Source organism: Scyliorhinus torazame, chromosome 30 (assembly GCF_047496885.1).
Source record: "Scyliorhinus torazame isolate Kashiwa2021f chromosome 30, sScyTor2.1, whole genome shotgun sequence".
Taxonomy (NCBI): Eukaryota; Metazoa; Chordata; class Chondrichthyes; order Carcharhiniformes; family Scyliorhinidae; genus Scyliorhinus; species Scyliorhinus torazame.
The window spans coordinates 29,910,247-29,927,494 of NC_092736.1; the positions used below are offsets into that span (position 1 = coordinate 29,910,247).

Here is a 17,248-nt window from a genome sequence, read left to right on the forward strand (position 1 = left end):
TTTAAGCACAAAACACTAGTATTTGATTTTACCTTGTCATCCTCCAACTGTATTTTAAATTCCACCATATTGTGGTTGTTCCTTCCAAGAGGATCCCGAACTATGAGATCATTAATCAATCCTGCCTCATTACACAGGACCAGATCTAGGACCGCTTGTTCCCTTGTAGGGTCCATTCCATACTGTTCCAGGAAATTATCCCGGACACATTCTATAAACTCCTCCTCAAGGCTGCCTTTACCAACCTGGTTAAACCAATCGACATGCAGATTAAAATCTCCCATGATAACTGCTGTACCATTTCTACATGCATCCGTTATTTCTTTGCTTATTGCCTGCCCTACCATCCTGTTATTATTTGGTGGCCTATAGACTACTCCTATCAGTGACCTTTTCGCCTTACTATTCCTGATTTCCACCCAAATTGATTCAACCTTGTCCTCCATAGCACCAATATCATCCCTTACTATTGCACGGATGCCATCCTTAAACAACAAAGCTACACCACCGCCCTTACCGTCCATTCTATCCTTTCGTATAGTCTGATACCCTTGGATATTTAACTCCCAGTCGTGACCATCTTTTAACCATGTTTCAGTAATGGCCACTAAATCATAGTCATTCACGATGATTTGCGCCATCAACTCATTTACCTTATTCCGTATACTACGAGCATTCAGGTAAAGTACACTTATGCTGTTTTTTATGTCTTTGTTATGAATCCTAACATCTTGATCAGTAACTTTTCGCAGATTATTTTTCCTCTTACCCTTTCTCCTAATTTTCCTTGTCTTTGAACCCATATCTCTACATAATAACCTGTCTTTGAACCCATATCTCTACATAATAACCTGTCACGTAACCTGCTGCCTTGATCTCCATTAACCATTATACTGTCCATAGCTTTACACTTCCCTTCCCCCCAACTTGCTAGTTTAAAGTCCTTGTGACCAACCTATTTATCCTATTCGCTAGAACACTGGTCCCAGAATGGTTCAGGTGAAGACCGTCCCAACGGTACAGGTCCCTCCTGCCCCAGTACTGATGCCAATGCCCCATGAAATGGAATCCCTCTTTCCCGCACCACTCCTTTAGCTACGTGTTAACTTCCCTAATTTTCTCAACCCTATGCCAATTGGCACGTGGCTCGGGTAGTAATCCAGAGATTATAACCCTGGAGGACCTGTTCTTTAATTTAGTCCCTAGTGTTTGATAATCCCCAAACAGGTCCTCTTTCTATGTTGTTAGTCCCAACGTGGACCACAACAACTGGATCCTCCCCCTCCCTCTCCAAAATCCTTTCAAGCCGATCAGAGATGTCCCTCACCCTGGCACCGGGCAGGCAACATACCATGCGGGACTCTCGATCTGGCTTACAAAGGATGCCATCAATCCCCCTAATTATAGAATCCCCTACAACTACCACTTGTCTTTTTGCTCCCCCCTCTTGAATGGCTTCCTGTACCACGGTGCAGTGGTCAGTCAACGCATCCTCTCTACAGCCCTCTTCCTCATCCACACAGGGAGCAAGTACCTCATACCTGTTGGACAAGATCAAGGGCTGAGGCTCCTCAACTCCTAAACCCAGGATCCCCCTACCTGCCTCCCTTGCAGTCACACCACTCTGTCCCTGATCACTGTCCGAATTAACAGTACTTATTCTACTGGGTGTGACTGCCTCCTGAAACAAAGCGTCCAGGTAATGTTCCCCCTCCCTGATGTGCCGCAGTGTGTGCAGCTTGGTCTCCAGCTCATCAATTCTGAGCCGAAGTTCCTCGAGCAGCCAACACTTGCTGCAGATGTGGTCACTGACGGTCTCAATGGGATCCACCAGTTCCATCATCATACAGCAACAGCACATCACCTGTCCAGCCATAATCAACTAGTTAATTAATTTAAATAATTTTTTTGTACCGGCTCCCAGATGAGCATCATGACTTGGTGCCATTGTCTCCGTATCCCTGCACATTATTTCTATTCAAATCATCATCTAATTCCCTCGGTTGTACCTGCCTCCACCACACTTCCAGGCCGCGGATTCCAGACTCCAGCCACTCGCTGGGTGGAAAAGTTTATCCCAAATCACATTTGCTTCATTTGCAAATCACTTTAAATCTGGGCCCCTCTCGTTCTCCGTCCTTTTCCAAGCGGGAACAGTTTCTCCCGGTCTACTCTGCCCAGCCCCCTCAGGATTTTGAACATCGCTATCATTTCTCCTCTTAACCTTCTCCTCGCCAAGGGAACAGCCCCGACCTCTCCAATCTCTCCTCACAACTGAAGTTTCTCATTGCTGGAACCGTCCTTGTAAACCTGCTCTGCGCTCTCTCCAATGTGTTCCTGCAGTGTGGCCCAGAACTGTGCACAATATTCCAGCTGAGGACTAACTAGCGTCTTGTGTAAGTTCAACACAACCTCCTCGCTCCTGTACTCTCTGCCCCTATTAATAAAGTCCAGAATACAAAAACTTTATTAGCTGCTCTCTCCACTTGTTCCAACACCTTCAATGATCAATGCACTTATACACCCAGGTCCCCCTGTTCCTGCACCCCCTTAAAATTTTTTAAAAATACCCCTTATTTTGTATTGCCTGCCCATGTTCTTCTGACTAAAATGCATCACCTCACCCTTCTCCACATTGGACTTCATTTGCCACCTATTTGCCCCACTCTATTATCTTGGCTCTGTCTCTTTGAAGTTTTACACTGTCCTCCTCACAGTTTACAATACTTCCAACTTTTGTTTCGTTCACTTCTTGGACTGTGTAAGAAATATACTTTGAAGAAAGTGTTTCAAACCTTTACGGGCCTATTCAACATTGGTTGTTTTATAAGTCATCATGCTCTTTTTTTTTCCTGCTGTCTTTATCTTCAGTATAATCCTAGTTCATTCAAATAAATCTGACGAACAGGCAAATTAGGAGCAGGAGTAGGGCTACTCGTCCCCTCGAGCCTGCTACCCCATTCAATGAGATCATGGCTGATGGGATTGTGACCTCAACCCCACATTCCTGCTGACCCCCCGATAACCTTTCACCTCCTTGTTTATCAGGAATCTATCTGGCTCACGCGATGGCATCAGTATCACTTTGTCCATTCAAATAATTGTTTCATTTAAGTGAGACTTGCAAATTCCTCTCACGTCATTGCTGTTGCATTTGCAACCACAACTAAAGACCTTTGCCTTGTCCTAACCAGTCGATGCACTCAGCACATGGTGAATGTCTGTGTTGCAGGCTGTGAGCTCTGTCCTCCTAGCTAGCTGAAAATGAAAATGAAATGAAAATCGCTTATTGTCACAAGTAGGCTTCACATGAAGCTACTGTGAAAAGCCCCTAGTCGCCACATTCCGGCACCTGTTCGGGGAGGCTGGTCCGGGAAACGTTCAAAGATTGTGCTTCCACTGTCTTCTGAGGAAGAGAGTTGCAGTGACTCACGGCCATCTGAGAGAAAACATTTCTCCTCACCTCTGTCTTAAATCATTGACTCCTTATTTTTAAACAGTGGCTCCCCTAGTTCCAGATTCACCCACAAGAGGAAACATTCTCTCCACATCCACCCTGTCAATACTCCTCAGGATCTTAAAGATTGCGATCAAATCGCCTCTTACTCTTATAAACTCCAGCTATACAAACCGAACGTCTTTAACCTTTCCCCATAAGACAACCCACCTATAAGACACAGGAGCAGAGTTAGGCTATTCGGCCCATCGAGTCTGCTCCGCCATTCGATCACAGCTGATATGTTTCTCATCCCCATTCTCCTGCCTTCTCTCCATAACCCCTGATCCCCTTATTAATCGAGAACCTATCTATCTCTGTCTTAAAGACACTCAGTGATTTGGCCTCCACAGCCTTCTGCGGCAAAGAGCTCCACAGATTCACCACCCTCTGGCTGAAGAAATTCCTCCTCATCTCTGTTTTAACGGATCGTCCTTTCAGTCTAAGGTGTGCTCTTGGGGTCTAGTTTTTCTACAAGTGGAAACATCCTCTCCACGTCCACTCTATCCAGGCCTCGCAGTATCCTGTAAGTTTCAATAAGATCCCTCCTCATCCTTCTAAACTCCAACGCGTAGAGACCCAGAGTCCACAAACACTCCTCATACGACAAGTTCTTCATTCCAGGGATAATTCTTGTCAACCTCCTCTGGACCCTTTCCAAGGCCAGCACATCCTTCCTTAGATACGGGGCCAAAAACTGCTCACAATACTCCAAATGGGGTCTGACCAGAGCCTTGTACAGCCTCAGGAGTGCATCCCTGCTCTTGTATTCTAGCCCTCTCGACGTGAATGCTAACATTCCATTTGCCTTCCTAACTGCCGACTGAACCTACACGTTAACCTTAAGGTTGAACAAGGACTCCCATGTCTCATTTTTTCCCAGCCAATCCTCTATCCATGCCAGTATCTTACGCTTAACACCATGGGCTCTTAACTTATTTAACACCCATTCCTGGTGGTACGGCACGGTAGCACAGTGGTTAGCACAGTTGCTTCACAGTGCCAGGGGCCCGGGTTCGATTCCCGGCTTGGGTCACTGTCTGTGCGGAGTCTGCACGTTCTGCCCATGGGGTGGGTTTCCTCCGGGTGCTCCGGTTTCCTCCCACAGTCCAAAGATGTGCAGGTGAGGTGGATTGGCCATGCTAAATTGCCCTTCGTGTCCAAAATTGCCCTTAGTGTTGGGTGGGGTTACTGGGTTATGGGGATAGGGTGGAGGTGTAGACCTTGGGTGGGGTGCTCTTTCAAGGGCCGGTGTTTACTCGATGGGCCGAATGGCCTCCTTCTGCACTGTAAATTCTATGATAATATTTTTCTTTTTTATTCTTCCTGCCAAAATGAACTATTTCACATTTTCACACATGTTGCTCCATCTGTCAGATCTTCGCCCACTCACTCAACCTCTCCTGGTGTCCCCTGTAGCCTCCTTACGTCCTCTTCACAACTTACTTTCCTACCTAGCTTCACACCATCAGCAAATTTAGCAACCGTACCTCTGATTCCTTCATCCAATTCATTTATATTGATTGTAAACAGTTGAGGCCCCAGCACTGATCCCTGTGGCTCACCGCTCGTTACATCCTGCCAACCAGAAAATGTTTCCTATCAGCCAGCCAATCTTCAATCCATGCCGCTATGTTACCCCCTACTTCTATTTTCTGTAAGAACGTTGGATGTGGCACCTTATCAGATGGCTTCTGGAAATCTAAATAGAGTACATCCACCTGTTCCCCTTTATCGACAGCACATAGAACATAGAACATTACAGCGCAGTACAGGCCCTTCGGCCCTCGATGTTGAGCCGACCTGTGAAACCACTCTAAAGCCCATCTACACTATTCCCTTATCGTCCATATGTCTATCCAATGACCATTTGAATACCCTTAGTGTTGGCGCGTTCACTACTGTTGCAGGCAGGGCATTCCACGCCCTTACTACTCTCTGAGTAAAGAACCTACCTCTGACATCTGTCTTATATCTATCTCCCCTCAATTTAAAGCTATGTCCCCTCGTGCTAGACATCACCATCCGAGGAAAAAGGCTCTCACTGTCCACCCTATCCAATCCTCTGATCATCTTGTATGCCTCAATTAAGTCACCTCTTAACCTTCTTCTCTCTACATCCCCAAAGAACTCCAATTGACGTGCATCTTTACCCAGTATGATATGCGCTGTTTGATGTTTCTTCTGCCATCACAAAGGACAGACATGAGAGTAAAGCAATCCACATGAAACTCTGGTGCTTATTCGACTGTTCGAAGGGTAATTGTTTACTCAGTGAATTGCTACTCCCGTTCCTAGGCCAGGATGGGCAATCCAACTGCTCGAGCCTGTCTACCATTCAGTGAGAGTATGGGTGACCTATCTCATCTTGCTTCAGTAACCATCCTCCTGTATCAGCCTCTCCGAACAGGCGCCGGAATGTGGCGACTAGGGGCTTTTCACAGTAACTTCATTGAAGCCTACTTGTGACAATAAGCGATCATTATTATATTATTATTAACGTGTAATATCCTTACGTCTCAAAAACTATGAGTCCCAGTTCTGCCATTTTTAATTGGCCTCCAACCATGTCAGCCTTTTACGGTAGAGAGGCCTGGATTTACGCTATCCCTTGTGTGAAGTGTTCACAGGAAGAGACCGTTTCTAGCTATGGATAGGTACATAGGAACGAGGAGCAGAAGTGGACAATTCAGCCCTTCGAACCTGCTCTGCCATCCAATCAGATCCTGGCTGATCTCTTCCTGGTCTCGAATCCACCTCCCCACCTCTTCCCCATATCCCTCCAACCCGTTTAAAAAAATCAGAAAACATCTATCGCCTTCCTGAAACCATTTAATGACTCAGAGTACCAAAGTGTGTATTTAATTGGACAGCCATTTCTTTGTTTCCCATTATAAATTCCCCTGTTTCACGGGCAGCACGGTGACGCAGTGGTTAGCACTGCTGCCTCCCGGCGCCGAGATCCAGGTTCGATCCCGGCTCTGGGTCACTGTCCGTGTGGAGTTTGCACATTCTCCCCGTGTTTCGTAGAATTTACATTGCAGAAGGAGGCCATTCGGCCCATCGAGTCTGCACCGGCTCTTGGAAAGAGCACCCTACCCAAGGTCAACACCTCCACCCTATCCCCATAACCCAGTAACCCCACCCAACACTAAGGGCAATTTTAGACATTAAGGGCAATTTATCATGGCCAATCCACCTAACCTGCACATCTTTGGACTGTGGGAGGAAACCGGAGCACCCGGAGGAAACCCACGCACACACGGGGAGGATGTGCAGACTCCGCACAGACAGTGACCCAAGCCGGAATCAAACCTGCGTGGGTTTCGCCCCCACAACCCAAATGATGTGCAGGTTAGGTGGATTGGCCATGCTAAATTGCCCCTTAATTGAAAAAAATGAATTGGGTACTCTAAAATTTAAAAATAAATAAATAAATTCCCCTGTTTCTGACTGTAAGGGACCTGGATTTGTCCTCGCCAATCTTTTTCTCTTCACGTACCTGTAAAAGCTTTTACAGTCAGATTTTATGTTGGCCACAAGCTTACTCTCATAATTTATCTTCTCCTTCTTAATCAATCCCTTTGTCCATCTTAGCTGAATTCTAAACTGCTCCTAATCCTCAGATTTCATGTTTGTTTTGACCAATTTGTCAACTTCTTCCTTGGATCTAAGTTCCCTTGTAAGCCATGGGATGGTCACCTTTCCTGTTATATTTTTGAATCAGACAGGAATGTACAATTTTTGCAGTTTCCCCATGCGCTCTTTGAATGTTTGTCATTGCCTATCCAACGTCATCCCCTTAAGTATCGTTCCCAATCCGTCTGCCAACTCACACCTCGTCCCATCACAGTTTCCTTCATTTAGACTCAGGATCCTAGTTTCGAATTTCAACTACGTCCCCCTCCATCTTGATAAAAATTCTATCATGTTATGATCGCTCATCCCCAAGGGGCCTCGCACAACTAGATTGCCTCATTACACAATACCTAGTATTGTAAGTGGCCTGTTCTCTAGTTGGTTCCTCAGCGTACTGGTCAGAATACCATCCCATAGAGTGTACAAACAGAGCGGTGTCAAAGAGCCTGAACCATAATGAGATCACTTACCCCAAAGGAGATATAAGCTCCAAGTACGCTGCCAGCAATCGTGGCGAAGCCTCCAGTCATTACGGCATGTATTTCAGACTTGGTCATATCACTCAGGTAGGGTCGGATGAGAAGCGGGGCCTCTGTCTGGAATAGAATCAATTTTGTTCATGGTTGTGTTACAAGAACGTTGGGCGTCATTCTCCGACCCCCCGCCGGGTCGGAGAATGGCCGTTGGCCGCCGTGAATCCCGCCCCCGCCCCCGCCGAAGTCTCCGTACCGGAGATTGGGCGGGGGCGGAAATCGGGCCGCGCCGGTTGGCGGGACCCCCCGCTCAATTCCCCGGCCCGGATGGGCCGAAGCCCCGCCCAGAAATTGCCTGTCCTGCCGGCGTAAATCAAAGCTGGTATTTACCGGCGGGACCAGGCGGCGTGGGCGGGCTCCGGGGTCCTGGGGGGGGGCGATCTGACCCCGGGGGTGCCCCCGCGGTGGCCTGGCCCGCGATCGGGGCCCACCGATCCGCGGGCGGGCTTGTTCCGTGGGGTCACTTCATCCTTCCGCGCCGGGCCCCTGTGGGCTCCGCCATATTCCCGGGGGGCCGGCGTGGAGAAGAGAACAGGTGCGAAAATATGGCCGCCGGTCTGCGCATGCGCGGAATCACGCCGGCCATTCTGCCCACGCGCGAACTCATGCCATCCCCTCGGCGCCGGCTGGAGACGTGCCAACGGCTCCGCCGTCAACCTAGCCCCCTAGAAAGGTGAGAACTCCACACTTTGGGGGGCCATTGACGCCGTAGTCATTGGCGCCGGTTTTCCCGCCGGCGTGGGGGACTTAGTCCCCGGAAGGGAGAATCCCGGCCCACGTCTGTCGCTTGTGCAATAAATGGAGACGATATGGATCAACTCTTTGAGCTATTCCTAGTGATCGTCCGCAGCCCCGTGTTCTGCCCTCTATATTAACAGTTGTGGCGGTCTTCACCAAATTAAAAAAGGACAGGGAGAGGGTGACGAGAACATCTGAGGAAAAACTTCACTGTTGATCATCGACGTACCTGACCCACAAAGATATTGCCAGCGACACTCAAAGACTCAGTTGCTGATGTTCGCATTGTGACTTGCATCAGCCATGCAATCTGGGACAAATAAAACACAGCAAAGTAAGAATGAGGGTTTCACACAAAATCGACAAATAGGAACAAAATTGGACACAAAAGTGGCTCATTTCAGTTTAGGACACCGTAAGGTCGATGGCGTGGAGCGGTGTGGTAACATGTTTGGTGAGGTGGCAGAGGGCGATGGGACAGCAAGGAGAGACACCTGGTGGTGGGAGGTGGACTTTCCTCAACATGGCGGCCACTTGCTGACTCCTCATTCCAAGCTATGCTGACATGAGGAAGAGCTGAGGAAAGGCCCTTCATTTCCATGTGTGGGGAACGTCCCCATTAATCCAATTGCACGTAACAATTGGATCATAGGGGTTGATACAAGAGTAAATCATTCCACGATTCTTTCTGCTCATCGATGGTGGTGCGACTGAGGTAAAACTATCAGTGCAGACGGCGGAGTGTCAATACCTTAAATAAGGAGAGGGAGCTCACATCAAACTAAATTAATCAAATAACAATTGGGGCATTTCTAATTCAACCGTATTATTTTCAGTCTTAAAGAAAGGGGCAACGTGATTGAGGTCTTCAAAATTATGAATGGGATTGATAAGGTCGACTCGATGAAGGTATTTCCACTTATGGGGCTACCAAAATAAATATAACAGGAGAAACCTCTTCACCCAGAGAGGGCTGAAAATGTGGAACAGGAAGTTGGATATATTTAAGGGGAAGCTTGGGAAATTCATGAAGGAGGAAAGGGCTTATCGGGTATGGAAATTGGGTTCGATAAAATGGGTGGGATGACGTTCATTGACTGCTTAGAGGAGTTGGCTGATTGGCCTGTTTCTAAGATGTCCCTGTCAGGCAGGGAGGAAATGGCCGTGTGAGGGAACCATGGTTCACAAAAGAGGTTGAATGTCTTGTCAAGAGGAAAAAGGAAGCGTCTGTAAGGATGAGAAAACAAGGTTCAGTTGGGTCGCTTGAGGGTTACAAGGTAGCAAGGAATGAGCTGAAAAAAAAGGGCTTATGAGAGCCAGGAGGGGGCATGAGAAGTCCTTGGCGGGTCAGATCAAGGAAAACCCCAAGAGAAATAAAAGAATGATAGGAGAGGTGTTGAATGAATACTTTTCTTCAGTGTTCACCAAGGAGAGGGGCTATATGTTTGAGGATGAGAGTGTGATACAGGCGGGTAGGCTGGAGGAGGTAGGTGTTGATCTTTGGGTCCTCACTGTCCACGGGGATAGTGCCAGAGGACTGGAGAGTGGCGAATGTTGTTCCTCTGTTCAAGAAAGGGAATAGGAATGACCCTGGTAATTATAGGCCGGTTAGTCTTACTTCGGTGGTCGGTAAATTAATCCCTGAGGGATAGGATTAATGACCATTTGGAAAGATGCAGCTTAATCCGGGATAGTCAACACGGATTTGTGAAGGGTAGGTCATGCCTCACAAATTTGATTGAATTCTTTGAGGAGGTAACTAAGTGTGTAGATGAAGGTAGAGCAGTTGATGTCGTATACTTGGATTTTAGTAAGGCGTTTGATAATGTTCCCCATGGTCGGCTCATGAAGAAAGTAAGGAGGTGTGGGATAGAGGGAAATTTGGCCAATTGGATAAGTAACTGGCTATCACATAGAAGACAGAGGGTGGTGGTGGATGGAACATTTTCAGACTGGAGACCAGTTACCAGCGGTGTACCACAGGGATCAGTGCTGGGTCCTCTGCTATTTGTGATTTTTATCAATGACTTGGAGGAGGGGGCTGAAGGGTGGGTCAGTAAATTTGCTGATGACACCAAGATTGGTGGAGTAGTGGATGAGGTGGAGGGCTGCTGTAGGCTGCAAAGAGACATTGATAGGATGCGGAGCTGGGCCGAGAAATGGCAGATGGAGTTTAACCCTGATAAGTGCGAGGTGATTCATTTTGGTAGGACAAATTTGAATGCGGTTTACAGGGTCAACGGCAGGGTTCTGAGGAATGTGGAGGAACAGAGAGATCTTAGGGTTCATGTCCACAGATCTCTGAAGGTTGCCACTCAAGTGAATAGAGCCGTGAAGAAGGCTAATTGTGTGTTAGTGCTTATTAACAGGGGGCTTGAGTTTAAGAGCCGCGGGGTTATGCTGCAACTGTACAGGACCCTGGTGAGACCACATTTGGAGTATTGTGTGCAATTCTGGTCACCTCATTATAGGAAGGATGTGGAAGCATTGGAAAGGGTGCAGAGGAGATTTACCAGGATGCTGCCTGGATTGGAGGGTAGGTCTTATGAGGAAAGGTTGAGGGAGCTAGGGCTTTCTCATTGGAGCGAAGGAGGAAGAGAGGCAACTTAATAGAGGTTTATAAGATGATGAGGGAAATAGATAGAGTGGACGTTCAGAGACTATTTCCTCGGGTGGATGTAGCTGTTACAAGGGGGCATAACTATAAAATTCAGGGTGGGAGATATAGGAGGGATGTCCGAGGTATTCTTTACTCAGAGAGTGGTTAGGGTGTGGAATGGACTGCCTGCTGTGATAGTGGAGTCGGACACTTTAGGAATTTTCAAGCGGTTATTGGACAGGCACATGGAGCTCACCAGAATGACGGGGAGTGGGATAGCTTGATCTTGGTTTCGGACAAGGCTCGGCACAACATCGAGGGCCGAAGGGCCTGTTCTGTGCTGTACTGTTCTATGTTCTATGTACCTTAATAATCACCCACTGCATCGCACCGATGTAGTAGAGAATGGACATAACGCAGCTGAAGAAAACAATAATTGGTAATGCCTGTGGACAGAGAGATAGAACATCACAGCAAAGAATGAAAGAGTTAATAAAGGAGAGCCGCCACAAGCTGAAGGAAGCATACATATTTCTCCATTGACAACTGCAGGACTTGAGCACGTGACCAAACTTGGCATTCCAGTGCCGTGGAATCTATACAACTCATAGAATTCCTACAGCGCAGAAGGAGGCCATTCGGCCCATCCTGTCTGCAACGAACCTCTGAAAGAGCAGCCTACCTAGGCCCACTCTCCCACCCTATCCCCGTAACCCCACCTAAGCTGCACATCCCTGGACACTATGGGGCAATTTATCATGGCTAATCCACCAACCCTGCACATTGTTGGACTGTAGGAGGAACCGGAGCACCCGGAGGAAACCCACGCACAGACACGGGGAGAACGTGCAGACTCCGCGCAGACAGTGACCCAAGACTGGAATTGATCCCGGGTCCCTGGCGCTGTGAGGCAGCAGCGCTAACCATTGTGTCACCGTGCCGCCCTTAGTCGTGGGGGCAGTGCCGCTCTGTCAATGAGATAATATAAACTGATTGGCTGTCCAAGTGAATGCTAAATGCCTCCTGACGGTTTTGAGAAATACCAGCCCAGTTCCCCTGCTGTCCTGGATCACCTTCGCTCCTCAACCAATGGCAGCATGAGCATCTTTGCCGCTCGCTGAGCTCACCCTGTTCATCCAATCAGGTATCTGCTCCTGCCGAAACGCCAATCCTGATCATAAGAGACAGCCTACTGGCCGTGACGATGGTTAAATAATCCTTCCTCCTTCTCTGTGACCTGTCTGCCGTCTTTATACAATTAAAAAATCCATTCAACCTCCAACATTGTCCAGCTGGGAGACCCTCTCCTCTGCCCATTTTTACCCTATCCAGAGAATCTGCGGCTCCCCTTCCTGATTCCACACCAGTCCCATGCTCCTCAAGGATCTATCCTTGTCACTGCCCCCCGCCTACTTCCCGACAACTTGCTTCCCCGTGGTGATACCGATCAAAGACAGGGCATCAAAATCCACCATTGGTAACATGTAGTTCTATCCCGTCACCAACTCTCGGGGCTCTACTTGGACTCAGCGTTATCACATTGCTCGTTGGACACTCTCACCCTCTCCAGCACCAAGACGATTTCCCCCTCGACAATCTTGCCTGACTTTGCCCCTACCTCAGCGCTATTGAGACGCTTGGGCAATGTTTCCCGACTTAACTTTAATCCTTACTCCTAATTACAGTCGCATGGGAACCCCACCACCTGGAGGTTCCCCTCCGAGCCACTCACCCTCCTGACTCGGAAATACGTTCCTTCGCTGTCGCTGGGTCAAAATCCTGGAACTCCCTCCCTAACAGCACAGTGGGTGTACCTACACCACACGGACTGCAGCGGTTCCGGAAGGGCACTCACCGTCACCTTCGCAAGGGGCAATTAGGGATGAGAAATAAATACTGGGCCTAGCCAGCGACACCCGCACACCTTAATGAATGGAAATAAATGAGTCCCGCTCTCGTTCCTGTGTGTAAACTCTCCAGGATTTTCAACCTCCCGCGTCTCCTCCAGCCCCACAACGTCAAAGAAAATCTTTACATTCTTGTAGCTCTGAGCCTACACATTCCAACTGTCTTCACCCCTCCATTGAGGGCTGTGCCATCCGGCTCCCAATCTTGAGAGATCCCTCCCCAAACATGTTTACTTCTTTAAGAGGTTCCTTCAGCCCTGTCACAACCCTCGCCGGACATTCCAATAACACCTTCCTTCTTCGGCTCAATTCCAAATTCTCACGACGTTCCGTGCGACCTTCACCTGAGTGAAAGGTGCTACCTAAATGTAAGTTGTTGTTGTCGCCGTGGCTCTCTTTGTGGGATCTTGCTGTGCACAGGCGACAGAGGCTGCGCTCCTGAAGGCCTGCCGATCATTTTAGCAAAGCTTTTTAAAAAAATGTTTTTTTTAATTCTCCTCCATTTTCACATTTTCTCCCACATTTACATCCATCAACAATAAACAATAATCAGCAAGATATGTCAGTCCCCATAATAACCACGATCCCATCTACCCACCAACCCCCAAACCTCAACACGCATGTTTACATAAACAAATGACAAAAAGGAATCAGGGATTACCCGTAGTCACCCTTAATCTACACGGTCCCCACCCGCCCCCCCCCCCCACACACACACACCCACCCCAGGTCTCCAGCTCCTCCCGTCCACTGCCTCTTGTAAAACTCCTCCCCCTACCCTCGGATCCTCCCCCCCCAACTTTCCACCCCGGCGAGACCACTCGGACCCTGTCCTGCCAGGCTCCGATGGCCGCAGCCCCTCCCCCCCCACCTCACTCCCGTTCACTGGCCGGCTTAAACCGGCCAGCGTGGAGGCCCCCGCCCGGGTCCCTTTCCCACTTGCCCGGCCCCAGGAAAGCCCAGAAATCCCCTTTTAGCACACAAACCCCACATATCCACCTACACCCCAAAGAGCCCTCATTTCGAATGAAAGTCCCATCACTTCCCTTGTCCAAATATATACAACATTGGCTCCTTTAGCCCATACACCCGCACACAGTGAAACAAAAAAGAAGAAAATACAGTCATGAGGTTACATCGGCACATGGCCATTCCTCAATTTCTCAGTTCTGCCACAGTCCTTCTGCTTTCGCAAACTCCTCCGCTGCTTCCGCCGTTCCAAAATAAAAGTCCCTGAGCTTGTAAGTCACCCTCAGCTTTGCTGGATATACAATGCCGCACTGCACCTTGCTAATGTACAGTGCCCTCTTCACCCGGTTGAAGGCAGCCCGCCTCCTCGCCAGCTCCACCGTAAAGTCCTGGTATACACATATACCAGCTCCAGCCCACTGCACCACCCGCTTCTGCTTGGCCCAGCTCAGGACCTTCTCCTTTACCCTGTACCTACGGAAGCACAGAGTCACTGCCCTTGGCGGCTCACCCGCCTTTGGTACAGGCCTCCACGACCGATGAGCCCGATCCAGTTCATATCGGGAGGGGTCCTCCCCCTCCCCCAGTAGTTTTGCCAGCATCGCGGCAAAATACTCAGTCGGTCTCGGTCCTTCAACTCCTTCGGGCACCCCCACAATCCTCAAGTGCTGTCGCCTGGATCTATTTTCCAGGTCTTCCATTTTTCCTTGCAGATCCTTGTTAATCTCCATCACCTTCCGCATCTCTTTCCCCATCGAGGCAAGTTGATCACCATGCTGCAATAACGTCTCCTCCACTTCCTTCAGCGCCTCCCCTTGCTCCCGCACCTCCGTCACTGCGCTCGCCACCTCCGTCCTCACCGGGGAAACCGCCTCCTCCACCAGCACACTCAAACCTCCCTCATCTCCTTCCTCACCGTCTCCATGCATTTCGCAATCTGCGCCAACTGCTTTTCGAATTCCGCAGCCATCACCTTGGTTATTTCTTCAGCCGTAAGCAGTGCGGCCTTCCCTGGTGCTCCAGCCTCCATTTTTCCTGGTGACCCCGCGGTGACCTTTCCACTCCCCGACGGACCTCCAGCTGGGTTTTTTTCGGCCGTTTTTTTGCTCACCCTCGACATTTTTCTTTGGGGTTTTTTTTCCCTCCTGTGTCTTCACAGTGCCTCCTCCGTGCCTTCTCCCTGCTCCTGCCGCCTCCGCGGACCCTGGGACCGGGCTTAAAGCCCCGAAATTGCCGTTCCCGAGCGGGGGCTCTCCATTGTGCGGCCGCCTCCCGCCCGCCGTCACCGGAAGTCTTTAGCAAAGATTTTTGCTCAGTTCAGGAGAAAGACCTCATGAGGGTTGGGGGGGGGGGGGGGGGGGAAGAGGGGGGGAGGGTGTAAGGCTGGTGGTGGTGGGGTGGACCAGGGGCGAATGTGACGGGGTGGGGGTGTGCGAGTGAGTAAAGAGCACAGGCCAGACAGGTCTCGGCCTATTCTAACTAACTGACGAATCTCCCTCATGTTCCAGCACAATGGGGCATCTAGAAAGGGGTAAATATTGCCATTAAGAGTGTTAGGACCCCGGATGAGAACCTAACAATTTGCAATCTGTAGAACTGTGATGCTTCACCTCAGGAGTGATAACACTGTCCAATAGGCATCGTTTGTGTTCAACAAATTTTAATTTAAACACAAAATCAATCACATTATCAGCAAAGTAATAACCCCACAGCAGAATTTTTAACTTACTCCCTACACCTGCAACTATATATTTATTTAAATTAAGCAATACAATATGGTTCAAAGATCACTTATAAATAAAGTTCGCAATCAGGTTTACTTGCTCTTCTCTGTGCAAAGAGAGAGCCTTTCAGGAACCAGATGAAGACCTGTCTGTCAGATTAAAATCCTTTGGAAAACTTCAAACTACAGACAGCCCTAGCTCCACCCCTTAATTACATCATAAGGCATTCTTCAGTCTCCTCCCACGAAGATGTCCCATGACCTGTTTATCCAGGACTAAGCACTAACCCTCATAAATTATCCATACCACAGGGATCCTCCAAAAGCAATACATTGTACTATTAGCCATCTATCTGTCGACAGGTAAATGGTCAAAATCGATGATGACCTCACTTTTATGACCCCTTAGTTACTGTATTGATTGATTGATTGATTTGATTGATTTGATTTATTGTCACATGTACCAAAGTACAGTGAAAAGTATTTTTCTGCGGCCGAGGGAACGTACACAGTATGTACATAGACACAAGAATAATCAACAGAGAACATTGACAAATGGTACATCGACACACAGTGATTGGTGAGAAATGGGAGCGACGCCAATACCAGGAGTGAGGTATCGCCCCACCGACCTTTTACATCCTGTTTCAGCGTCAACCACTTCCAGGTGAACTAGCACTTGGACTGAAAGCAGGTGTAACTGCTCTGGACACATTAACCTGACTATGTCTAAGGCAGAAATAGTTTAGGTTTGATGATAGCAAATCCTGAATTGGCTCGCTTGACTGATTTCAGGTTTAAGGGGCGGGGGCATATCTCAGGTTGGACAGGTTGGGCTGTTTCCATTGGGGTTCAGAGGACTGAGAGGTGACTTTATGGAAATATGTAAAATCCTGAGGGGATTTGACAAGGTGGGTGCTGAAAGGACATTTCGCCTTGTGGGACGGATTAGAGCAAACATAGAACACAGAATGTACAGTGCAGAAGGAGGCCATTCGGCCCATCGAGTCTGCACCGACCCACTTAAGCCCTCACTTCCACCCTATCGCCGTAACCCAATAATCCCTCCAAACCATTTTTGGTCACTAAGAGCAATTTATCACGGCCAATCCACCCAACCTGCACGTCTTTGGACTGTTGGAGGAAACCGGAGCACCCGCAGGAAACCCACGCAGACACGGGGAGAACGTGCAGACTCCGCACAGACAGTGACCCAGCGGGGAATCCAACCTGGTACCCCGGAGCTGTGAAGCCACAGTGCTAACCACCTGTGCTACCGTGCTGTCCAAGAACTAGGGGGGGGGGGGGGGCACATATTTAAAAAATAAGTGGCTCTCCCATTTAAGATAGAAATGAGGAGACATTTTCTACTCTTATTAGAAAGTGGCAGACTGACCTGAAAAGCAAAGAGCCCATTGATCAGTTCATTTCCAAACAGGAAACTGGATCCCGCTGTCGTGTAGTTCAAAAAGATCTGTAACAATCAACACAAGAGGTTAAGATACATGGCATGGCAATTGGAACATTTTTATTTATTTATTTAAAAAATAATCTTTATTCTCACAAGTAAGCTTACATTAACACTGCAATGAAGTTACTGTGAAAATCCCCTAGTCCCCACACTCTGGCACCTGTTCAGGCACA

General features: G+C 48.6%; 1 protein-coding gene across 5 annotated transcripts in view; it reads right to left on the reverse strand.

Annotated features, from left to right (window-relative positions):
• Positions 1 to 17,248, reverse strand: part of slc28a1 (solute carrier family 28 member 1) — a 134,671-nt gene that overhangs the window by 26,211 nt on the left and 91,212 nt on the right. For all 5 annotated transcript variants that reach the window (XM_072493087.1, XM_072493090.1, XM_072493086.1 and 2 more), the window contains 4 exons: positions 17,001 to 17,078; positions 11,371 to 11,451; positions 8,636 to 8,716; positions 7,606 to 7,731 (listed from right to left, as the gene is read on the reverse strand). In XM_072493087.1, coding sequence (XP_072349188.1) covers positions 7,606 to 7,731; positions 8,636 to 8,716; positions 11,371 to 11,451; positions 17,001 to 17,078 — 366 coding nt within the window. The remainder of the gene's footprint in view (positions 1 to 7,605; positions 7,732 to 8,635; positions 8,717 to 11,370; positions 11,452 to 17,000; positions 17,079 to 17,248) is intronic.